This window comes from Protopterus annectens, chromosome 9.part0, assembly GCF_019279795.1.
Source record: "Protopterus annectens isolate FY-2018-M chromosome 9.part0, PAN1.0, whole genome shotgun sequence".
Taxonomy (NCBI): Eukaryota; Metazoa; Chordata; order Ceratodontiformes; family Protopteridae; genus Protopterus; species Protopterus annectens.
The window spans coordinates 898,538,824-898,566,031 of NC_056743.1; the positions used below are offsets into that span (position 1 = coordinate 898,538,824).

Genomic DNA, 27,208 nt, shown 5'->3' on the forward strand with positions numbered 1-27,208 from the left:
CTTTATGGGAATACAGGCTTTGAGCAGAGTTGAGGTCGAGCCAGTCTCATAATCAAACCACACTATGGTAATGACAGAAATAAAAAACTGCAAAGTCTGGAGGGCAGTGATCAACACCGTTGACTCCCTACATACCTAACAAAATAAGAAAAGTAAACTAAACGGTTGGAAGGTAAGTTGAGGGAATTATTTTCATAAGGGATAAAAAGGATTTGGAAGGTAAGCTGAGGGAATTATTTTCAAAAGAGGTAGAAAGGACGAGTGACATATGGGAAGACCTATAAAAATGTAAAGAAGAGACACTGCAGTCCACTAAGGGTAAAAAGAGGGAGGCTGGATGGAGGGATAAAATCCTAAGGCAAGAACTGAGATTTTTCCAAGATCAACAAAAAAAAGAATGGGTCAGTCGAAAGAAGAAGGGTAAGAAGTCAAATGCAAGTTGCATAGAAGGAAGAGATAAGAAAATGTACTTTATGAAGATTATAGAGAAACTCCAGTTTGGCAGTAATTCTAAGCTGTTATGAGCACTGGCTGTTCATATAAGCAACAAATGGCTGAGAGGGAAATTTATAAATTGAGAGGAAAGATGATGGTTAAAGAGGTGAGAAAGCAGGAAAGTATTTTGTAAGAATTTAAGGAGTACTATGAGGATATTCATGGGTAGGAAAGTGAACAGCATTAAAGATTTGAGGAAGATATGGTATGGTATAGTATAGTATTGGTGGGATAGCTTACATTTACCAAAGGGAGGAGTAAAAAGGGTATGAGAGGACTGGATACAAATATTAGCTATATCGTTTAGTCCAACAGGCTGGATCGAAATAAATCCCCGGGGTTGTGTGTGTCATACCTTTGGACGCATAGGCAGTGGTTAAAAAGCAAGTAATGGAGACCTGGGTCTCTGTTAAATGGTACTTTGAAAGGTAATGTTCCCACCAGGTCCTGGAGAAAGGCAGTAATATAGGAGGAGAGAAAGGAACCTATTCTGCAGTTTTCCTACATGCCTGTTGTTAAATCACAATTATAAGATATTTATGGCAATTCTGGCAAACAGGTTTGAGGTGGTTCTGCCCAAGATAATACATCAGGACTAGTTTGGGTTTATAGGACAATGACGGACAGCAGATAATGCACTTTTTACACTGTCAATAATGCAAGATGCGCAACAACTACACAAAAAGTTGTCAAATTCATTAGATACTGAAAACACTTTTGACATGGTGAGGTGGAGGTATTTATTTGAATTACTGAGTAGGTGGGGAGTCCCAAAGAACATAGCAGAGTCACTCCAAAAGATTTATGTGGGAGCAGAGGCTAGGGTGAAAATCAGAGTTCAGCATTCCAATAAATTCAAACTGGAAAGGGAGATAAGGAGGGGGTGCCCTCTGTCTCCATTACTATTTGTAATGTAATATAAAGGGAGCCATTAACTACGCAGATAAGGCAGTCGGACATTCATGGGTATAAGTGGCTTGGGAGACAAAAGAAAGTTGCACTGTTTGCGAATGACAGGTTATTGACACTGATTAGACCAAGGGAAGATGGTGAAATATGACAAAGGACAGACAATTCTGTGAAAATAACGGAGTAAAAAGTAAATAAAGACAAGACTCAAATGAAAGTGTTCAACATAGGCTCTGAGAAGTTGGCATTAAATCGAAGGAGCACGGTAAGTTTAGAAAATGATAGAGTACATGGGGATACGAGTCGGAGAAACGGGAAAAGCATCTTTTAAGATCTCATTTAAGATGGGATAAAAAGCGAGAGAGATGTTAAAGATGTGGCAAATGATTTGGTTAGTTAGATCAGAGAGTACAGATACTGCAAAAGCATTTGTGCTGCCTCAGATATCATATCCTGGGCAAGTTGTTTGGTGGATTCCACAAGGCCAGACACATAAGAAATGTAAGCAAATCATGACGTAGTTTTTCTTGAATGGGTTTAAGCCACAAGTAAGTTGGGAGGTAATAAATGCCCAAAGATAAGAGAGAACTGGGGGTGCTTGATAATAAAATAGATCGACAAGCAATTCAGTGTGCACTAGTAATGAGAATGTCACAAGAAGGGTACTATCTAGAATGGAAAAAATAGTGAGGGAAACACGCATGGTCAAAGAAGATTCAATACTGCTGAGGAATAATCATGAGAGCTGGAAAATTAAACTTTTTTGCTACACATGAGCAAACTGGTCAGGGAGATGTCAAATGAAGAGAGGAAGGGGCTGGTCAGATGAAATATGCAGTATTAGTAGTTCACAAAGGGATCAAGATTTACAAATGCAGGAACAGAGATGGTGGAGAAAGCAAAATAAAATAAAATACTAGAGCCAACAGTTAATAGGTAACAGGTTAAAACATGAGAAGAAATAACTGAGGGATTTTGTTCAGAAGAGAGGCTTAAGTGGAATTTTGGCAAGATTAGAACCACCGTTAAAAAACTCTGGTGGTGTAGCAATGAGAAAGGACAGCTTCCACCAATAATAAACACATTAATTGAAGCTATAGAAGAGAGAGGATCACTTAAACAGTCAGTTATATTTAAAATGCATCGAGTAATAGTTATATACAAAAATTAAGACATTAGACTGAAAAAACCCTGGGAAAAGATTTGCAAATGGAAATAACGCCAGCAGTATGGGGAAAGTTGTAACAACTCAAAGTATGCAATAATCTTGAAGAGTTTTTGTATTTCTGAATGGAAATGTTTACATCGCTATTGTTATATATTAGGTAGGTTACAAAGAATGTTCCTTACCACAGATAGGTATTGTTGGAGATGTGAAAGCGATTACAGGGGAATATGGATTCATAGTTTTTTTTTTTTTTGTGGGGGGGGGTTGTAAAGAGCTAAAGGAATTTAAGAGAAAGTTACAACAGCTTCTACAAAAGGTTGTAGTCTCCCACCTTGGTAGTAAATAAGCAATTATATTGCTGGGGTGGAGTGAGCAGGTCTTATAAAAGCACCAGAATCTGATATAGATGACAATATTAATAGCTTAAAAAAACAAGGAGGTGGAAGCGGAGGTAGCCTCCAAACACTGAGGGACTGCAAAAGTTAGCAACCAGGCTGGCAGAACAGAAAAGGTTAGTGTGGAAAAGGAGGAAAAAGGAAGCATTGGGGGGGGGGGGGTAGGTGGAGAAAAGATGATTAAGTGGTTGTGGCCTAACAATGGGAAACAAACTAGGGAAAAGTGTGTGTCAAGAGGGAGTGGTTGGGGTTGCGGAAGTAATTAAGAGAAGCACAACTGAGATAAATGGAAATGGGGAGAGGGATTCAATTACTGTAAACAATTTATAAGGCACAACTATTAAGTGTTTTCTCTCTCTCTCTCTGCTTCTCTTTGCTTTGTTTTTTTGTGTAGTAGTCTTCTTTCGGCTTTTCCCAGTTAGGGGTCGCCACAGCGGAACTCCGGTCCGCTAATGATTGGTAATTGAATTTTACGTGCCGAGTTACCAGCCCTGACGCACAACCTTCAACGAATGTACACCCATTCACGCATGTCTACATGCAGAAGACGCTCTAGCTGAGAATCGAACAGGACAGCGTCTTACTGTGAGGTGACAGGATTCTGACTTTTTTTTTTTTTTACATATTGATTCAAGATTGTGTTAATTACAACACAGCAGATATTGAAAACAAAGTATAGTGTCAAAGAAATGCATGATAAGTAAATAAAATGTTAATTTATATGCATGCATATACTTACATTTTTTTTTCAGAGAATACGTAAAGTTGAAGTTAAAAATGGTTTGATATTAGGAAAATAAAATGGGGGGGGATACTGATATGATAGGATTGTAATTGCTTGCTGGGTTGTGCTGAAAGTATCAGACAGAATAGTAATGAGTGATACAGAGCAGAATGTATGGCCAGCTGCTAATGAATACTTAAAATGCACTATACATGCAGGCTGCACTAAGCACATGGTCTAAGATGAATGAATAAAGTTGCTGTTGTAAAAAAAATGTCTATATTTTAAAGCAATAATCCATGACTGTGTGTGGGTATATCAGGACTTATTAAGGCCACAATAGTCATGAACCTAGTATGACAAATGAAAAAATTACAAAATAAAGAACACTGAAAGGAAAGGGTGATTCTCCAAGTATTATAATGTTTAGTGCTTTTGTCTTTTATTCAAAAGACTTCTTCACACGATTGTTGGAATAACGGAATATGTAGATAGGAAGGGGCATCACCCACTGCAAAATAAGTTGTTGTGCCTCTTTAAATAGATCACCCAAACTATTACATGCAGCTTTCAAGACCGACACTTAGTAATGAAACTTATGTTTATTATTCCAGGAACACAGAATGCACAGAACAACATCACAGATCACTAAATCATCGTGTACTGCTAAACTGCCATGACTCTAAATGTTTTCATATGAGCTTGGCCAGCCTGCTCATGGTTTACTGGATCCTGAATACGGACAACATTTTTAGTCTGTATGTGTGTCCATTTAACGAGACACATCTTCATTTTCTTTACATCTTTATTGAATTACCATTTGTGACACAGGCACATTTGCATTTCTATAAAAGCAACCAAACTGTATTAACAAACATTATACTTCACATATATTGCTATATATCATATAACCTAAGCAACATTACATACATTCGCAGAGACTTCCCTTACTATAGAACAGGGTCCCGATCTACATAAGACAGAGCCCCTCACTATCACTCTTCAAGAGGAACCTTGATGAGTGGATGGGTAACAGAAAGTTCACACCGGGGATCACACCAACAGCATTACTAGATAGGGACCAAGGGTACTAGCTGCTAGTGCAAGGGTCTGGGGAACTACTAAAGGGGCAGTGAATACCGCACAACGTGGCTGGGCTAATATATGCCTTCGGGCAGATGGCCCAGTACCAACCTATGAACCTATTTATTCAATTCCTGCCCCCTTGTTTTTTAAACAAGAAGCATCTTTATTAATCAATTATGACATAAGTAATCATACATTTACATAAATGAAAACTACACCGACACAATCCTAGTTACAAGCATTTTACATCACAAACCATGCTGACAAACTCCCAGTTGCAAATATTATACATCACTTATAATCTATCCAATCATTTTCAGTTAAACATTACATAACTCATTTAAGGCCTGCCTTCTTTTAAACCTCATTCCTCCCCTGTATGTATTTTTCACACAATTCCCATTTTTCCTATGTAGTTTGCTCCTACCCTTTTCTAAAGATCTCAATTCCTATGACCTTTAGTTTTGTGCATGCAAAAATACAGCTGCCCACCAATATGTAGAAAGTACAAGTTACATTTACACTTTCTAGAAAATTCAGGGAAGAAAACTGATAATTTAATAGACTGACAGATTAAGGACTGACACTTGCTTAAGCAAAATAGCTGGGTTGGTTGGCAACATAATCTTACCTTTGTGCAAGGTAAATGTGGTGGGTGACACAAGAGTGCCTGTAGCTCTGAACCCTCCTGGCTCATGTCACTGCTACTAAGAATAAACTTTTCCTGAAAAATGCTTCAACTCTGCAGTGACAGCTGGCTCAAAGGTAGAACACATGCATTTCTCTAAGTTGAGGTCCCACAGGAAAATGGCCCTCAAAAGGTGGTCAAAATAAGGCATCCCTCTAAAAAAAGCCTTGCAAACTTTCAAGGTTGTGGACTTCAACAACTGAAGACAAATAAAGATAGCTGCCAAACATACTCAGAGAGGAAAAAGCTTGATCCCTTGTTGAAGATGCCAGCAAACAGCTGAAAAGTAGCTGGAACAGGAGTACTGAAAGAATCTACCCCTTACTGAATTATCCACAAAGAAAAATGTACTCACATCCCTTTGTATATCTTTTCAGTGGAAGATTCCATCCTGTTGTCAGAATCTGGACCACTGTAGGTGGAAATACAAGGGTCCCTGGCCATTAACAATTTGGAGAAACCATGCAGTTACAGCTTGAGGAATGCAAGTTTGGACCAAGCCTGATGGTAGATGAGAAAGAACACCTAGATGAGCCTCTAGAAGAAAAAATGTCTTTAGTAGGCAATGCCACAGTACGGGAAGCCAAACTTGTCAGGGTCAGAAGGGGTGGCTATGACAATGAGTTTGGCCCTGCACTTTGGATTGCAGCAGAAATGTCATTAGTGGGATCAAGGGGAAGGCACAAAATAACACCAGTAGTCACTAGTTTGCAAGGGTGCCATGGGACATTTGACTTTGTGGGGATAAGAGAAATCAAGTTCCTGCATTTGGCCTTGGCTGGAGATAAAAACAGGTTGCAGTAAGGCTTTCCCAGTGGTGGACGACCATTCTTTCCATAACCAAACTTGGGGACCATTTGTGACTAGTCGTGCAGCATCAGAAATCCTCTGCTGAGTCTATTCACTAATAAGCTGGCTTGACCAGGGATACACATTGCTATCAACAACTGATGTGACCAGATTGTCTATGTCAATAAACTCATGGTCTCCTGATAATGGAGACTGAGACCTCTGCACTTGTACAGTCCATTGTGAGACCCTTGTGTGGAACCTTGCGAATGTAACCATATAAACAGCTGCTAGCATGCTGCCATAACACCCAAGACCATTGGGAGTAATGCTGCTGATGGACTGGTACATTGTAGCTGGAACTGTAGCTCAGTCTGAATAAACTATTTTGTCCGGAGTGCTGCATGCTAACTTCACAACTGTGTCCAGCTGGCAGCTGATACTTTTGCTCTCAGTGGCTCCAATTGGATCTTGTGTGTACAGAAAAAGATGAAGCAATTAATCTCTTATACAAGTGAATAACTCCTCTGTGGGGGCAACAGCTAGTTGTCAAGGTATAAAAACATTCTGATCTCATGCAGTCTCAAGTGAGTTTTCATGCCTTTGCTCAATATTACAGGGGGCTGTAGTGAGACCAAACAGAAAGACTTGGAATTGATAAAGACTAGCTCTCACCCTAAAGCACAAGATCTCCTTGGAAGGCCTGGCAACCATTATACATGGATAGGCATTATGCAGATCCAAACACCATATCCAATCTCCCTCATGAAGGAATGGAAAGATCAACTGCACAGTGACCATACTTAACTTGGTTTTATGAACATCTAGATACACACCACTTGTATCCAGAATCAGGTGGAGGTACTTTGCCTTTTTTGGGATTAAAAAGAATATGGAATAAAACAGACTTTTAAGTGTGTAGGGGGAACCTCTTGGATGGACCTTTTTGCACAGAAATTTGCAACCTACCTTCTGGCCACCTCCTCCTGACAGATTCCATGTCTAGTAAAAGAAAGGAGGTTAGCTGGTGAAGATCTGTAAACAGGATTGTACAGACTCTGGAAATTATTTCCCTGATCCACTTGTCTTGCATGATTTACAGCCACATAATTAGATGGAAGAATATTCGACTCGACTGCCTCCAGGGGTGGATAGCTGGTCAAGTTTTCTCAGGGATGCTGTAAGTTGATTCTCAGGGTAGTGCTACAGAATCCTTCATTCTGTAGGCCATCTATGTCTCTAGGACAGTGTCCATTTAAGAGTTCCTATGTAAACGTTGCTAGCAGGACAGCTGTTAGTATTTGCAAAACAACATGTGCTTAGCATTTTTCTAGTTTCTTCCCTTATAGTCCAAAAAGAGAAAAGATTTCAGTCTCTTGCAAAATTAACACAGACTGAGCCAGCAGAGCCTCCTGCTAATAAAGCCTGTGTCAACTTTCCTCGGTGCTTTCCCTGTTGTAATGTGGATCAGCCTTATGGACAGCAATGTGATGCTTGACATCATTGCAACCTAAGATTCTAGCTTTTAGTGGAAGTCACTGTGTGGCAATTGTTTCAGTGAGATTAGCATTTCCTCTCCTAGGTCATTTTGCATGAGTCTTATGACAGGCAATTTAAAGCCCTGATAGTAAAAGTACCAGAGACATCTGCATTCTTCCCCAGATAATCCATGATCCAAGAATCTCAACTGCAGAGGATGACCTGAAGGGGCTCACCTTGGAGACAACAGCTCATACAATGAAGCATGCAAGAAGACTTGCTCCATAAGCCTGTTTTTGGGATGCCAGAGTGTACTGTCTGGTTTCCTAGGGATAGGGCTTGGGTAGAGCCTAATATGGTTAAGCCTGTACACTTCCAGATCAATAATGTAATCAGCAGGCGCGACTACACAAGACATACAGGGCAGACTGAAAAGCCCCCTACAGATTTTTTTTCCACAGGGAGGTTGAGTGAACAGGCTAGGATCCCCCTCATCACATAAGGTCAGGATCTTCCCAAATTTGGGGTTACCCAAAGGGATTGTAGGAAGAGAGTCCAAAGCACTTCCTCATGCACGTCCACTTTCTTGGAACACTAAGTGACCTCATCCCAATGTATGCAAGAGGAAGCTTTCCTTGCATATGCTTGTTGGTGCTGCGCTTTGCTGGGAGGACAAAGACAGGCCCCAAAGTTTCCAACTTATTGGTATCATAGTGTTGAGTTGAAGTCAAGGGTACCTCTCTGCAGTCCAGCACTTGATTATTTGTCTAAAAACAGCACCCAAAATCTCAGCTACAAAAGTCAAGACTGTTGGTACCAGTAATTCCTCCAAGATGTCAAAAGCAAAGTTAGTGACATCAAGACACAGCACCTACTGTGAACCTGATGCAGGGAATGGCTTCAGTACCAAAATTTCAAATGCAGATGATGCCAATGCCGACAACAAAAGCATTGGTACTCCCATTCGTACCAGACATTCAAAGTCAGTGGCTATGTACTTAGTAGACCATGGCACCAACAGCATCAGTTTCTAGACAAGAGGTGCCAAGGGGGGAAATGGCACTATTGGAAGGACCATCGCCCAAACACAGAAATCTGAGAAAATGCAGCAGTCTCTGAAGCTCATCAGACCTAGAAACAGAAGGGGAAGAGAAGACAACTAATTCCGTTTCGGCTTTGGTGATTGATCTTTGTCCGTTCTTTTCTTCCTTTGAAGGACAGGAGACCTTTTAAAACTAATTTACTTCTGTATTCCTGAAGGAGGCAATTCACAAAATTCTTACACATCTTACAAAGTACACCCTAAAGCAAATGACAAAAAAACACATGCTCAAGTGTGCCATATGGTGGGCTTCTGTGGCACATTTCTGCCATTTTCTGGCTCCATGAATTCATAACCACCACCAAAAAAAGCAAATCTCACCAATACCCAAAAAACACTACACCAAATACAGAAGAAAAGACCTAGAGAAAAAGAATGCCTAATCTAACTCACCAGACTTTAGAAAAACAAATACAAGCAGAGCATAGGTTTGAAAAAAAAAATCCCAGATGAGAATGGCAAAAAAAAATAACAAAACTTTAGCACGCTTTACCTAAAAGACAATATGACCTGACCTACTTAACTAAATAACTGAAAATGTGAAAGACGAGTGTTTATTGTCCCAAAAAGGCAAATAATTATTTGAAATGAGCTTAAGCTGGACCACTGCAATGTTCCAACCAGCAGACACAATCTGAAGAGAGGAAACAAAACACATTAAGGTGGTACTGGGGAGAACTTGAGCTCCGGGAAAGCCCTATAGGTGTCAGGTGAAGGCTGCCTGCAGCAACCAGTACTACTGTGTCTGAGGATGAATTGAATCATGTAAGACAAGTGGTTATCAGCCGTGACAGATGATCATAAAAAGCTTCAGTGGCAAGCTTCAAAAATGTTTCAACCATTTATTGTAGAAACAATTTTAATTCTGCTAAAACAAAGGAAGATGTAAATGAGGACTCATGGCAACCAAAAAGAGATTGAGGCAACATTTACTAGGATTCTAATGGTTTCTACTGATCCAGCAATTTCCATTCACAGGCCTCTAACAAGAGAAAGGATGGTTAAATATGTGCCCTATTTCAAAATGTTTGAATTTCTTTTTGAACTATTAAGTTAGCACTTTCATGTTTTTGCCTGATTTTTTTATTTATTTTTTCTTAAACAAAAAACATCTTTTTAAATTATCACATATGACGTAGGCAATCATCATTTCTATAAATGAAAACAGTGCAAGAAACTTCTCTGTGTGGAAGATTTTCAGTCAATATATTTCTAGTTGAGCACTGTATATTAATCAGATCAGACAACAGTAGTAGAAGTAGCGAACTTAAACTCGTCTTAAGTCAAAACAAAACAAAAAATAATAGAAAATATATAATTGTACAGCATTACTAAGTATTCGAAAGTAATCCAAGCAAGGCAGGTAAGTCTGTTTCCAGTCGAAAATCCTTTATTAAGTACACAGACAAGCGATCCAAGTAAAACAAAAATAGAGTAATAATTTCCTCACAAATATATATATATATATATATATATATATATATATATATATATATACACACTTTTTATCAGGCATGGGAGTGGTTTATTGTGCTGTAAAACAAAGTGTTATTGGTACACATGTTAAATTCACATCCCTTCCCCCATTAGTGTGACATTCGAGCTGGTCCTGCCCTACTTAGTAGCTGTCATAATAATATATAACCCTTATGTACTTTAAATAAAATTTATAATGATGTGGTATCTCTTATTTAACCAGATTAAGTAGATTATTAAGTCTGTGATTTTATCCAAGACAATTTACTACATGGCTGGAAATATATCAGCCTTAGTTCATTTGGCAATCAAAAAATATATATAAATATATACATATACATTTTGCATGTAAAAATCAATTTCTATTTTCATAACCTATTGTTAACAAAGAACCCTAAAAATCTATAATATATATATAATTGTATAATTAGTTAGTATTGTTATTACACATCATTTTGAATAAAGTGGAAAAAATATATAAACTGAAAAAAATAAGAAAAAAATGTATGTATGATGATGGAAACAAAATATACACTTAAATTTCAACTGATTTAAATGGTATTTAAAACCAATTTGTAGAATAAAATAAAATACAATTAGTCATGTAAACAATGTGGCAATTTTCTAAGTTCCGGTGCACTTTTAATTGAACAGCAGTAGTTTAGTCCAGGCTTCCTAAAAAGAGTTCAGCTTTAATTGCCACATGAGTTCATGTTTCTCCAGAATATTCGGGATATCTCCTTCAAGATCACTCATGTCTATGCGATCCAGGATCTGGAACTTAAAACCTGTGTGTGTTTTATGAAGAGAAAGGTGATTGACTAGTCCATTATTTTTACATCCGGAGCGGATTTCTGACAGATGACATGAAATCCTACGCTTGAGTTTATTTACAGTCTTGCCCACATAGAATGCATCACATTCATTGCACTGTGCCCTGTAAATTACTTTTGTAGTATTACAGTCACCCCCTGCACTGGTTTTAATGATCTCATTAAATAAGGGCAATAAAAACTATCACCTTGCTGTATAAATATACAAAATGTACAATTAATTTCACATCTTTTAGTTATTTTCTCATATGGTCTAGGTTTAAATTCAACAAAACTTCTAATGTTCCTGGCCTTCCTATAAACAAATGATGGGGCTTCACCTAAGATGTTAATCAGAAAAGGGTTTCCTGTGACAATGTTCCAGTTTTCTTCAATAATATTTTTGATACTGTGATAATCCAAAGTGTATGTCAGGATGCAGCTATTTTTGCATTTGTAATTCTCATTAACAGGAGATTGAGTGAAGGTGCTTCAGTCCTTTTCAGTTCTATAATGGGTTCCAGGATGTTCTTTTAACATCTGACTTTCATAACCTCTCACTAGAAAATCATTCTCCAAGTTGTTCAGGTTCCTCAAAAATGGTTCCATCTCTGTGGTAATTCTAGCTAATCCATAGCCTTGGGACTTCACTACATTATACTTGGTTTTTGTAGGATGTAGGCTTTTACTGTGGAGTAATAAGTTAACCCTCGTTGGTTTTCTGAATGGATCAGTGGTGATTCTGTTACTGTTGGTGTCCTTGGAAATCTGCATATCTAAGAAAGTGGTTGAAGTACAGCTATGGGAAGAGGTAAACTTCAGGAAGGGGGTTGTTTGATTGAGGTAAGTGATAAAATCTCCAAGATGTCACCTTCCCACACAATAAAGAGGTCATCAATAAAACGTAAATAGCATGTGATATGCCGCATGTAGTCTGTGTTTAACACAAAGCCCTCCTCCCATTTGCCCAGGGCTATGTTAGCTATACTGGGAGCCATGGCAGCCCCAATTGCTATATCAGTTTTTTGTTTGTAGCGTTTGCCATTGAAAGTAAAGAAATTGAAGTCCAGTACAAGATTAATGAGCTTGCTTAACTTTTGCAGTTGTGCCTGTGTACCCTGACTATGTTTCTTAAAAGACTCCATAGCTGATGTTATACAGTAATTGTGAGGGAGCACTGTGTACAAGGATTCCACATCAATAGTTAATAAAATACTGTCAGCTTCCACTGTAATGTTTTTTATTTTCTTCAAAAAATCCATTGAATCTCTTATGTATGACTTACTCTTTTCTGCTATAGGTTTCAGCAAGTAATCATGGTAAATGGCTGTGGCTTTAGTAAGGGAACCTCCACTTGCTACCACTGGTCTATAAGGTGGGTCTTCTCTGTTCTTGTGTGACTTTGGTATTCCAAAAAGTAAGGTAAATATGGGCATGGGCTCCATAAATAATTATAAAGATTTTCAGAAATAAGTTTTTCTTCCCATAATGTGATGAGATTAGTGTTCCATAAATCATATGCTCTTTTTATGTCATCCATGGTAAATAACTCATAAAATATATTATCCTCCAGCATGCTCTCTATCTTTTGGTTGTAGCTAGTGGTATCAGTCACAAGTATACCTCCTCCCTTGTCTGCCTTCATTACGTGCCTGGATTCATCATTGACTAGCTCGATCAATGATTTTCTTTCTTCCTGTGTTAAGTTATACAGTTTTTTCTTAGGAGGTTTTTTTAAGTAGTTTCCTGATATCCATCTCACATTTCACTTCGAAAGCAGCTGTTTGATGTAGTGGTGGACAACAGCTGCTAGGCCTTTTTATAGTTTCATCAATAGGCTTATTTTCAATGTCATTACTTTTGCCATGAAACTGTACTCTTAAGTTGAGCTTCCTCACAAACATTTTAAGGTCTATCAGTACCTGAGCAACCTCACTCCTGCAGCTTGGTACAAAAGTAACTCCTTTGGACAACACACTTTTTTCCTCTTCAGTCAGTGCTTTAACAGAGTGGTTCCAGATAAGTGGAGCACCTGTTGCTGTTATTGTACCTGTTATTGTGGCTGGTTCCTCCGTCTGAGCCTGGGACCTGGGCTATAGTCAGGGTTCCAGGTGGGATTGCCCAGGTATTGTATTTCCCTCACCCCTGTCCACTGTTTGGTTCTCCTGTCTCCCTGGGAGTTCGGGGATAGAGTATGAGACCTCTGGAATTCCTCCTCTGCTTTCTGGAATCTCGGTGGATTGTAGTAGTATTCCTCGCTGTGGCCGTTACGGGGGGACCTGGTAAGAGGGACAAGCTCTGGGACTCTGGTGGTGGTTGTCGTTCTTGCTCTGGTACTGGTGCTGGCTTTGGTATTGGTGTGGTGGTTGATGTCTGTGCTGTCGATATTGGTCTTCCTGAAGAAACTGGTCTCTGTGAAAGTGCTGCTGCTCCTGGTAGCTGTCTGTGGTCCTGGTAGTCCTGTAATTCGTCCTGTAAAACTCTCTGTCGGTTCTGGTTGCCACTGTGGCTTATGTTCCTGTCCTGATCCTTCTGTAACGTCAAAGGCTTCTGCAGAGTGTTGATAGCCAGAGGGGATTGGGATTGTGGGGAATGAGATGTTGGAGGGGCAGTCTCCTGGTGGTCCAGTATTGTGCCCTGTCTGGTTTTGTGCGAGGATCTCCCCTGGGAAAATCCCGTTGAGGTCTGCTGGCACGGTTATACTTTCCCTTATATCCCCTGTAATAACTAAAACACAGTGCAATAAATGTGATGCATTCTATGTGGGCAAGACTAAATAAACTCAAGTGCAGGATTTCATGTCATCTGTCAGAAATCCACTCTGGATGTAAAAATAATGCACTAGCCAAACACCTTTCTCTTCATAAAAGACACACAGGTTTTAAGTTCCAGATCCTGGATCACATAGACATGAGTGATCTTGAAGGAGACATCCTGAATATTCTGGAGAAACATGAACTCATGTGGCAATTAAAGCTGAACTCTTTTAGGAAGCCTGGACTAAACTACTACTGTTCAATCAAAAGTGCACTGGAACTTAGAAAATTGCCACATTGTTTACATGACTAATTGTATTTTTTTTATTTTATTCTACAAATTGGTTTTAAATACCATTTTAAATCAGTTGAAATTTAAGTGTATATTTTGTTTCCATCATCATACATACATTTTTCTTATTTTTATTTTTTTCAGTTTATATACTTTTTCCACTTTATTCAAAATGATGTGTATTAACAATACTAATTATACAATTATATATTTTTTTATAGATTGTTTTTAGGGTTCTTGTACACAGACCTGAAGAAGTCTAGAAGGACGAAAGTCATCTTTAACAATAGGTTGTAAAAACCGAAATTGATTTTTACATGCAAAATGTATATGTATATATTTATATATATCTTTTGATTGCCAAATGAACTAAGGTTGATATATTTCCAGCCATGTAGTAAATTGTCTTGGATAAAATCACAGACTTAATAATCTACTTAATGTTGTTGCGTCTTTCGGCTTTTCCCGGTTAGGGGTCGCCACAGCGGAACTCCGGTCCACTAATGATTTGCAGTAGATTTTTACGTGCCGAGTTGCCAGCCCTGACGCACAACCTTCAACGAAGGTACACCCATTCAAGCATGTCTCCACACAGAAGACACTCTAGCTGAGAATCAAACAGGACAACGTCTTAATGTGAAGTGACAACGCTACCGCAGCACCACCACCGCAGATATAATTTGGTTAAATAAGAGGTACCACATCATTATGAATTTTATTTAAAGTACATAAGGGTTATATATTATTATGACAGCTACTAACTAGGGCAGGACCAGCTCGAATGTCACACTGATGGGGGAAGAGATGTGAATTTAACATGTGTACCAATAACACTTTGTTTTACAGCACAATAAACCACTCCCATGCCTGATAAAATGTATATATATATTTAGAAAGCTTGTGAGGAAATTATTACTCTATTTCTGATTTACTTGGATCGCTTGTCTGTGTACTTAAAGGATGTTCGTCTGGAAACAGACTGCCTTCCTTGCTTGGATTACTTTCGAATACTTAGTAATGCTGTGCAATTATATATTTTCTATTATTATTTTTTGTTTTGAATTAAGACGAGTTTAAGTTCGCTACTTCTACTACTATTGTCTGATCTGATTAATATACAGTGATTAACTAGAAATATATGGACTGATAATCTTCCACACAGAGAAGTTTCTTACCCTGTTTTGTTTTTGGACCCACTACACTTTAGTGGGTTGTTTTGAGACTTTAGGGATACCACGGAGATTACTTGTATATAAATGAAAACGAACCATATGGAGATAATTTTAGTATACTGACACAATCCTAGTCGCAAGTATTTTACAATACAAACCATACTGACACACTCCCAGTTGCAATTATAATACATCACTTACAATCTATCAATCATTTTCAGTCAAACATCACATAGCCCACTTACGCCCTGCCTTCTTTTAAATCTCATTCCTCCCCTGTATGCAGTGTTCCCACAATTCCCATTTTTCCCTATGTAGTTTGCTCCTACCCTTTTCTAAAGATCACGGTTTCAGTTGTTTTATCTCTATTATATTCACTACTACTAAAATAGTTGGTTTAGATTTTGATATCCATTTCCTAGTAATTGTTTTTTTTGGGAGCCACCATAAATAGACACAGCAAGGCCTTACCATGTCTAGGCAGTTCTGATTCTGAATCATAGCTCAGAAAAATCTCCATTGTCACACCAATCTGCCCACCCAGCATCTCCGACAGTGATCCCCTCAGGGAATCCTTCAAGTCTGCCAACTCACCGCACTCCCAGAAAATATGTTTCCAAGTACCTCTTTCTTCCCCGTCACACCTGAAACATTTGCAGTCTACCTGAGGAAAAATTCTCTGGAGTCTACTTGGGATATAAAAATATCTCTGTAAACATTTCCAGGCAAAAATTCTAAATGTTCTAGATTTTGTTGCATATTTTGGAGACATACCTTTATCCTCCCATTGTTTTTTTTGTGTATTGCTTATTGCTCTCTCTTTCCAATCCTTTCTAACCTCTTCTGATTGATTCTTGTAGTTATCATACAATATTTTTATGCTCTACTAATTATTCCTTGTTTAATGGCAGTTTAGGTTCCAGATTCTAATAAAAACTCTACCAGTGCTGGTCTTCCATTTAGGATCCCTCACCCTATTTTTTTCTCTTTGCCTATACCCTGACATCAATTCTTGACAGGGAAGGTAATCTCTAACCTGCAATCCAAATAATTTTTTGGCTTCTTCTCATTCTATCATCTTTCCTTCTCTAGTTATTTGCTCCCAATACCTTGATTCATTTGCCAGTTTTCTCCAATAAATTCCAGCTCCCTCTTGCCTATATTATATATCACTAATTGCAGACATCCCTATTGGCATAATCTCCTTTCTCCATTCCCGTGTTGGCTTAGTTCTTAGCATACCTTTTGCTACTTTAAAGATATAATATTCTCTGTATGGTTATTATTATTCTCCTTAAAGGAATGCATCCAAAAATCCCAGTCTCTCGTTGTTTCTTGAGCTTCCCACCTGTTTCACCATCTTCCCTTTTTACTTTGAATTATAGTTTTCTGCTTGTGCTATGTATAGGAGCCTTAACTATGTAGCTCTGAAATACCCCTTCAAATCAGGTAATGCCAATCCGCCCTGTTCTACTGAAAGAATCAGCTTATCCCACTCAACTCTTGCAGTCTTCCCCTCCCAGATAAAGTCCTTCAGCTCTTTATTACTTGCTACCCACAACCTCTCTTCTGACTGATGAAAACAAACGTGACCTGTATATAAGACTAATGGGACTAAAACATGTCAACTGCTTGTATCTTACTATCAATATCCATACAACAGTTACAATTTTTCCAGTTTTTGTATTATCTTTTTAGTCTCTTCTCAGATATCCTTAGCTGCCACATTTGAATAGTTTTTAATCCATGCTGCTAAAAAAAGTATTAATTTTATCATGTCCCCATAAATATGGACATTGATGAACCAATTCATATGTGCATAGATAATTTAGTGCTATTCCCTTTGTTTTAGCTTCATTACTTTTGCAGCCCAAAAAGATATGAAAACGCCTCAAAATGTTCCACAACACTGTAATGTCTCTTTCTGGTTTTGTTAGGTATAAAATATCATCTGCAAATACAGCCAGCTTTTGACTACCATACCAATTACATCCTTGAATTTCTGAGTCCCTTTATTTTCTTTGCCAGTGGTTCTAAATATAACGCAAATAACAGAGATAAGAGGACATCCCTGCCTGATTCCTCTGCTCAAGCAGAAATTATCAGAGAGCACTCGACCCACTTTAATTTTTACCTCCGATCCCTCATATATCCTCCTAATCAACCTTATAATTTTATCACAGAATTCACATTGCTTCCACTGTCCTGCTCATATAGTCCAAGTGTACTCTGTCAAATGTTTTCTCTACATCAAGACCCATCAACAATGATGGCATTTTCTTACATTCTGCTTCCCTCTGGATCATCAATGTTTTGTTAATATTGTTAAATGTTTGCCTCCCCGCCACAAAACCACAGTGAACCATGTCTATCAATATTGGCATTAATTTTGCCATTCTTTTAGCCATTACAGATATGGGCCTGTATGAAGCTGGATCTGATAGATCTTTACCCTCTTTAGTTATGTTATTACAGCTACCACTGCTTTCTTCCAAGATGTTTGTACTTTTCATCTTAAAATACTGTTAAACAAAACCTTCCACATCTTTATCAGTTTTTCCCTTCTAGCTTCCAAACTTCCACAGGAATACCATCTATTCCTGGGGACTTTCTTGTAGATTGGTTATACATCACAATTTTTATCTTATCTCCTCCTATCCTAAACGCATCACAAACCACATTGATATAATTATAGTTGCAAACATTATACATCAGTTATAATCTATCCAGTCATTCGGTCAAACACTACATAGCTCATTTAAATCAGGCCTTCTTTTAAACCTTGGTTCCTCCTCTGCATGAATTGTTCATATAATTCCCATTTATTGCTATGTAATTTGCTCCTTACCTTTTCTAAAGATCCCAATTCCAGTTTTTTTATCTTTGTTACTATATTCACTATTTCTAGTAAAGTTGATTTTGACTTTGATTTCCATTTTCTAGTAGTTGCTTTTTTGGCAGCCACCATAACTGGACACAGCAAGGCCTTACCATGTCTAGGCAATTCCAATTCTGTATCACAGCTCAAAAAAATTATTTCCCTAGTTACACCAATTTGCTCACCCAGTATCTCTGACCGAGCAGTCTGCAGGGAATCTTTAAAGTCTGCCAACTGACTACACTCCCAGAAAATATGTTCCCAATTACATCTTTCTTCCCTATCACACCTACAACATTTTCTGTCTATATGAGGAAAAATTCTTTGGAGTCTACTTGGGGTATAAAAATACCTATGTAAACACTTCCAAGCAAAGATCCCAACTCTTCTAGACTTTGTTGCATATTTGGGAGACGTACAGATATCTCCCACTGTTTCTTTGTGAACTGCTTATGCAATCTCTCTTCCCAGTCCTTTCTAACTTCCTCTGATTAATTCTTAAAGTTATCATGCAGTATATAGGTTCATAGGTAGGTACTAGGCTATTGGCCCTAGAGCCCTTACAAGCCTAGCCACAAAATGTACCCTTGGCTTTCGCCACCCAAGAAAATTATTTTCCTGTGTCCCTGTCGAGCAGAGCCACAGAAGTGATCCCTGGGGTGAATTTCCCATTTCCCATCCAATATAGGTTCATAGGTAGGTACTAATTATATGCTCTACTAATTATTCCTTTTTAACAGCAGCTTCTGTTCTAGATTCTACTAAAAACTCTACCAGTGCTGGTCTTTCACTTAGGATCCCCTTATTTCTTTCTCTTTGTCTACACTCTGATAACAAATGTTTATGTACGATTTATTGTTGCCTACTGTAACTAATTTATCATCCTCTGTCAATGGCATTAGAAACCAGTTCCCACTGAGACCATTCAAATGCCTCAGATCAATAATTATAATTTCAAAACTAGAAAACTGAAGTTCAATAGTTTAAATCAAGGGTACAAAAAGCTGAATAATTTATAAAGGAGAAGGAAGTAAACATTATGCAGTTTACTTATTTCTTTAAATGCTGACGTGGAAGGCACAGACACATATAAAATAAAATTGTATAGTAGCACCAAACCACAAGAATGTCAAATGAATTGTAGACGCTGCAAAACTTAGAACTTAATATTTAACTCAAAACAAACCACTTGCACTTACTTTTGGAGAGAACACAAGTCCCTCTTCAGGAATCAAGAATCAAAAGCAGTTATCAATTTAAACAGAAACTTAGTCACATGATCACTGCACTTGGAATCAAAACCTTACCCAAAATCTTGATAGCCATTATTTGCAACCATTTACTTATAATTTTATATAGCACATATATAAATAAGCATTTTGCATTGTGCTTAACAAAGACTTCAAAACTTGCTTTTAAACATAGCACATAGTTCTTCAGTCATCAAAAATAAATAGAACAGTTTGTGCAAGACCTCATTCACATAACTAAATCATAATTAGAACCCTAACTGCAATCTTGAAATCTATTATTTACAAACTCATTTGTATCAAAATTAAACATAAACTTTTTTCCCGTATAAACAAGAATTTTATACTACACATTAATATTAAAACTTGCACTAAAACTTTTTATATCTTTCTTTCGGAAGCACGGTTTTAAAGATACGGCATTAAGTCTTGGGTCCACTTCTGCTATTCAGACATAACTGAAACTCTAATTCTGCACATATTTTCTTAAATCTCCACCTTTCATGGAAAGTCTAGCTACCTGTAAAACCTACCATTTATATTCTACATAGAGGTGTATGCTAGGTTTATAAATTACATTTGTCACTGCTTTTTTCTAAGATATATTATTCTACTCTGACTTTAAAACTATGCTCCGCTTGCCTTCAAAAAAACTGCCAGACTTGAATTTTAAGTACACCAACCCCCGTCTCAGATCAGCAATCTTTCTGTCTTCCATTCACAGGCCTCTAACATTAGAACAGATGAATATATGCCCATTTCCCTGTAGTACAATGAATAAAAACATTATTAATCTCTACATATACCCACATTGTGCACCTATTGCATCTGTATGCACCACTTCTGTTCATATTATTACCACTCTTTTGTTCAAACTATTCTTTTACATTACTTGTCATCAGTATGAAAATAGTGGCTTTGAAGAAAGTAACTCTGATCTCAACATTTCACAGCAAAATGTCCCAGTTTTTTTTAATTGCTTCTTCACATCGCTACTTAATCACAACTGCACTAGCTACTGAACTTTCATTCTCCTTGCTTGCATCTCTCCCATGTTTTTACAATCAGATCTCCCAAGTAAATGTGGATTAATTAGACTTTCCCTTAGTGCATCCTTCATCTTCCTTTCTTCACTGCTTAACAAGACATCGGCATACTGCCTTTTATTTAACCAACATTTCTCATTAGCCAGTTCTACTTTTACTAATGACATGTCTGTAGCGTTTCCAGCTATCCTTGTTAACTGCCCTTTTGCAACATTGAGGACTGCTTTTAAAATGTAACAAATAATTTAAGGCCACTACTATTTACATATTTTTTTAATAAATGTTGCTGGCTACATTCCCTGGACACCTACCATACTTGTATATAGTAACATAGATTGGTAAGGGTGCACAACTTTACCTTTTGGTTTGTAGAAGTGTCTGATATCTCAGTGGAATTTCCACCCTTATGTAGTAGGAGAATGTATGACCTTTTTCTAAAGGGATGGGACACAGGACTCACTGATGGATCTATTTACTAATATGGACAAAAGGTAGGGTACAGCACCTGCGGCCAGCTTGAGATAATCTATGGGAAAGTTGCTTGGAGTAAGAGTAGTGCACTCTAGTTTTGGGATTTTTTTTAACAGTAGGTTGATACAGCTGGCAATGTGAGGGTGGCTGAGTGGTTGCTTGCTTTTGGAAAGTATTTCAGTGATGCAGTCTTTGACGGGGTGCTATTAAGGACTGCGCTGGTCTTTCTTCCCAGGAGATAAATGCTTAATGGATGACCAGAAAAGCTTTAGACTGTTCTGCTTGGTGTCCTGGAGTGTGGTGTAGTATTTTTTGTCAAAATATACGTTTGATATTGACAAAAGCCATAACTGTGATTTGGCTATGACTGTCAAAACATCAGCTGATAAGAGGAATATCAGACAAATGGTTAGGCATAACTGGAAGGCCTTCTCCCGTTTTCCTGTTATATTTAAATTAGCTGGCGAAGCACATACTATGTGACGACAAGGGACAAAGTTATTAGGATATTTTTAGGAATGAGTTAAATAATATTTCTAAGGGTTGAACTATTAAAAGGAAAAGTGCATACAATTATTACAAATATATTATGTTTTATGCTAGTAAATTAATAAACAGGGCATAGATAAACACACCAGGAAGATCTGACTGCAAATCTAAGTATGTGTTTTATACAGCTATCTTCAAGCAATGTGATTCAGAACACAGAGCACTTGCACTGTCAAATTTATAAAAAACTTGCATGATAATGAAATCAAATATGAGAAAAATGCTTTTGAAAGACATGCAGAGTTGTGCTGCAGCATGAAAAATGTGTTTTTGTTGTGACTGAAGCTTATGAAACCAAGCTGAATGCAGATGATACATCTGGACTAGGAAGAATACTTTTGGCAAGTGAAATTAGACAGTTGCAATTACCCTGATCTTAATTATGTTGATAATTTTATGGCTTTATTTGAAAATGAAAAAGCTGAAGCATTGAACATGTGATTTGTATGATGTCTGTCATTTGACTCCATCTAAAAGCTATATGACCTTGTTTGTTATTGTCTGAACTCAATCTGATGAAGGCTTGCTTGTAAGACAGACACTGAGTTATTAACGTTTCCCTGATTCAGTGGTTTTACTTGTTTTAATTATACTCAGTTGATTATGACTAGAGTACTGTTTGGAAGTTTTTTTATTCATAAAATTAAAATTGTAAGTATACTGTAAGTTTTAGATGAAATGCATGTCATTCCTACATCCACTTTGTAAAACAGAAAAGACAAATCCCTTCTCTTAACAATTTAAAGTTAAGGACATCAATAGGAATGGTATATAACTGACGAGGGAAACCTATTAATTTTGTAAAATGTTATTTTAACAAATTTCAAAACCTAGCATGGTAAAACTGACATGTGAAAACAATGTAATATGCTTTTAATCTGAAAAATATTAACTTAACTAGGACTAATCTATACTTCGGCCACTTTGTTTCATCAAAAAGAAATGCCATGCTAAGACTGATCAGCCCTTCCCTCTTCAACCATTTGTCATCATCACCATCATCACATCACGCCCCTTTTCCATTTTACTACATGGGGACAGGATGTCACATCATCAGTCATCACCTCTTTGATTCAGTGCCACCGTTCTACCTCCTTCAATCAACACGTTTGACTGTCGCAGATCTTCTTTCATGCAATCCATCCATCTCTTGGCTGAATATACTCAGTTCCTCCTGCCGCCTTCATCTCTCCCAAATCATCATCTGCTTTATTGCACATGTGAATGAACCACCGTAACCCATTTCCCTTGACCTTTTGCAACAGGGGTTAGTTTGTTCTAATGCTGTCATTTCTTCATTTGTCCCACAGTGTGCATCCTACTACACACCTCAAGCACTTAATCTCAATCATCTCAAGCTTCATCTGCTCTGCCTTCACTACCCAGGTTTCTCGTCACTGGTCACACCACTGTTTTGTGCACCTTGCCTTTCAGCTTCACACCACCTATCCCCTACAGGAAAACAATTAACAATGTAAAATACATAAAGGGAAGGACGGATCTTTATACTCATATATATTGCTGCAGCCTGCATGAATTGAGCCAGCAAATTATGTGACATTATTTAATATACGAATCACAGTAATAAAGTAACACTATATGTGCATTCACACTAAAAATGTACTGTGTGTTAAAAAAAAAATAGATGACCCATGCCACACTGCATAAAATTCATACCTTATCCATTAGGGTAAAGCAGAACTTAAAAGTCTCTTTTATGGTTCAGAAAAGCAGCCTCAAATCATCCATAATGCTTATCATTCCAACTGCATAGTTAAATAAGTCACATTAATATGCAAAGCACAGATACTTAATGTGGATTTATGACAGCATGTTTTATAAATCAAAGTATTAAATCAAGAGTGATGTTCTAACTAAAATAGGCATTAATATGTAGTGGATGTAAGGTAAATCCAATTCTACACAGAACAAGCATGTTAACTTTGCTTCAGGCATGCAACATCTGTTTTGTCTAATTTTTAAGAGTTGCAGTATCTTACCTTTTACATTACCTTTCTGACAGAGTACAAGCAGGGTACAAATGTCACTAACCAGCTGAACCATATTCCTGAACATGCTACTGCAGTCACTGTAGTTAGTATTTCCACAAATACTGAAACTCAAACAACTGGATATTTAGATACATCCAACAACCATAAAAATCTGGCAAAAGGAACAGTACAGTTTTCAGTCCTAATATATTAAACTGATAATAGTGCAATGCATTTTTAACTACTTTAAGGTGCTACACCTCCATTTTTAACAAAAACTAGCCTTTAAATAATTGTGACAGTACCTCCACTTTCAGAAAGATTACCACGATAAATCTTATCTTCTACAACATCCGTCCAGTATAAGGCACTCTGGTTAAGATGGAAATCCAGTGCTATAGTGTTTCTTAGACCTGGCACCAGAACAGTATAATCTCCTTTGTTCAAGTCAATCTTGCGAATCTCATGGCGGTTTGAAACAATGATGAATGGTTTGAATGGATCTAAATAAAAACAAATAAAGGGTTCATAACAGTGAGTTTTATATTCAGTGCAACACCTACCATATGCAACAGAGATGGTGGAATAAGACAAATGTGTACTACAACACAGACCAAAACAGCAAACTGAAGCAGCATTGGTGGGGCGAAGTAATGACAGCATCTGGAATGAAGCATTCACATGCAAGCAGCATATACACTCACAAAAAACTCACACATTCAAACATTCAGTGGCAGCTCATGCATCCAGAAATCATGCACCATGAAAGAGTAAACACAATATTAACTATGAAATCTGAAGGTGCTATATAACCCTCAAAAGTCCAGAAGGGCACATGGCAATCTACAAAGATCAATGATGTACACAAAAAGAGTGAAAGAGAGAACACAACGTATAATAAAGTGTCAATCTTGCCTCTTCTAGAAGTAGTAAAACCTTCCATTTCTCCATGCTTACTCATCTTTAACCTACTTGTCATAAATGATACCATACAACAATCCAGTATTGAGACAAGCTGACCTCATCTGGCTAAGAAAACATCAGCATTACACTTATGAAAGAAAAAAACACAATGGGAGGGTAAGAAAATGTTAACACAGTATTTCAAAAGGAAAACTATAAAATTAATGCATTCAAAAAAACTGAAACAGGAGTATTGTCCTGTTTTATTTTACTCACTCCACCTGTACCCTGCTGACATGGGATAAAGTATTCTTGCCTCTTCTGCACGTGGTTTATAAATCGAATGTCTTTACAGCGGAGAACTGAATGTTGCGCTATAATTTTCTATGTACCACGGAAACTGGAAAGTAGTTTGGGTTGGGAAGGGGGGTGGGATGCTGGTGAGACCAGACACTAGTTCTTAAACACAAAAATGTGACAGTACATCTCAAATCAACTCTGAAAAAAAGGCCAGTAAAACTTTCCTGACTGCATAAAATTAAGTTACTGGCTTGTAATAAACACTGCTTGAATACCAGCAAATAAGAAATTTGGAGAAAGCACAACAAAACCAATTGGAAAAGGAGAACAGAAAAAAAAACTAGCTGGGAAGAATCTTGTGGCTGTTAAGCAAAAAAAAAAAAAAAATTCAAATTTTAGCTTTGGTACAGGACATGTCTTCCAGTAAATGTAGAAGAAAAAAATAGATTAAATGCACTTACAGATGTTTAAAATAAGTAAAACACTGAATGAATATATACAGTCAAACAAAAAGGTTGGTAAAGTATAAAAAGCTTTAACTAGGTGAGATGAGCTGATAAAAATGCAAAAATCAGAGGGTGAAATCAAGAAAAGGCTGGCTGAGTACGATGATTCTCAAGAAAAAACATGTAAAAAAAATAGTATAGTTAGAACACAGAATGTGCAAAGAAAAACAGAAGTTAACTGTTGTACCAGACAAGATGGAAGGAAGAGACTGTATTAATTTTATTAAAGTACAAATAATGCACTGGACTGCTGTTCCACAGCAGGATTTGTTAACTGAAAGGGCACATTACATATATGCTCCAAACCCTTAATGAGAAAGTAGCCAAGACCTACAGGAGTAATGATGCAATCACACCAGCAGAAAAAGTTGCTCTTAACAAAACTGTGGCAGAAAGTAAACTTATTAAAAATTGGGGACAATAGAGTGCGTGTGGAAAATGATTATTCACTGTACATCAGGCAGAAGAAAAGAAAGATATCTCAGCTACCAGGGAATGTTGAGGGGCTGTTGTGAAATTCAAGCAGCTGTATCAAGCTGTCTTAAGAATATATTTTCCTGGAGGATCAAATACAATAAAATACAAATTTGGATTACAAACAGGCAAAGGAGGAAAGAAAGAAAGATTTGCAAACACAGCATGAGTCAGCAAAAAACACAGAGTCTTTTCCAGGAAAACATTTTCCACTGTTTCAAAGGAAAATACTTTAGAAACAGAAAAAGTTACAGAAGCCAACTAGAAGCATGAGAAATAATTTAGATTTGAACCAGAGAATGGTGCTGGAAGATGGAGATAAAGGAAGAGACGCACAACAGTGTGAAACTAGTGAACACACTGTAGACAGTACAGCATCAGTCCCACTACATATAGGATTAGACAAGTACAATGTGGCTTTGCAAGAAGATGTAGCTGAGAAAGATAGGAATTGTGGTGACTGAACTGTTAAGCACACACCTCCATTTTATATTAGCAATGTTTAGAAGGACACTGAAGGGACCGAAGTGCATGCAAGTAAAACAGTTTTGTTCTCATTAACATATAAAAATCTCATCATATAAACTGCATGTTGGAACTGAATAATTTATGTGATGCTGCTTAGGTTATATTATCTATATATAGCAATGGGTCTTGTTGAGCGAAAGCTCGTTTCACCGAAACCAAAATGGGCGAGCACACTTTCACTAAAGTGAGCTTAAAAAAAAAAAAAAAAAATTCATGACAGAATGGCTGTTGCTGAGATTGCGGTACAGTGGGGATAAGGGAATATTCCCTTTTCCCCACTGTAGTGTGATCTCGAAGTGAGAATATAAAAGTAGGGGTTATGGGAGGCACAACCTCCAACATGGGGGTGCAAGGAGGGCTTGCCCCCCCCCTGCATAAACGTGTTTACTTTTTTTTTTTTTTTTTGCAGACTTTCGAGAAAGTGCTTTTTCACCGAACTGTGCTCGACTGTTTCAGTTTCGTTGAAACATGTCACTGGTAATTAGTCCTAGATCTATAGCAATATATGTGAAGTATAACTTTTGTTAATGTGAATTTAATACAGTTTGATTACTTTTGTATAAATGTAAATTTGTCTATGCCACAAGTGATAATTCAATAAAGGTGTTTAAAAAAATATATAAACTATAAACTGCATGTTGTTTTGTATAGCTGTTTTGTTACAGGGTGCATTCAGAGGTATTTTAAATAAGGGGAAGTCTTATCAGTGATTGCTGTATATGCTAAAGACAATAAAGCAAGTAAGCACTTTTTCTTAGTTGTAATGTACTTTAAATTATAAGGCGGCAAAAACAACTCTGGAAAGCAAACTACAGTTATATGATGTGCTCTTAGGCTGCTGGGGTGGGGATGTACAAGTGGACTGATAACATTATATATGTAAAATTAAGATAATAAACACCTGTTTTTACAGGGTGGAGGTTTAGATTAATATATTTTTTTCAGTTTAAAGGTAAAGACAACCTTTTA

At 37.4% G+C, this 27,208-nt stretch overlaps 1 protein-coding gene across 1 annotated transcript in view; it reads right to left on the reverse strand.

Annotated features, from left to right (window-relative positions):
- Positions 1-27,208, reverse strand: part of LRP1 (LDL receptor related protein 1) — a 2,772,300-nt gene that overhangs the window by 1,437,113 nt on the left and 1,307,979 nt on the right. The window contains exon 24 of the mRNA XM_044083629.1: positions 23,834-24,031. Coding sequence (XP_043939564.1) covers positions 23,834-24,031 — 198 coding nt within the window. The remainder of the gene's footprint in view (positions 1-23,833; positions 24,032-27,208) is intronic.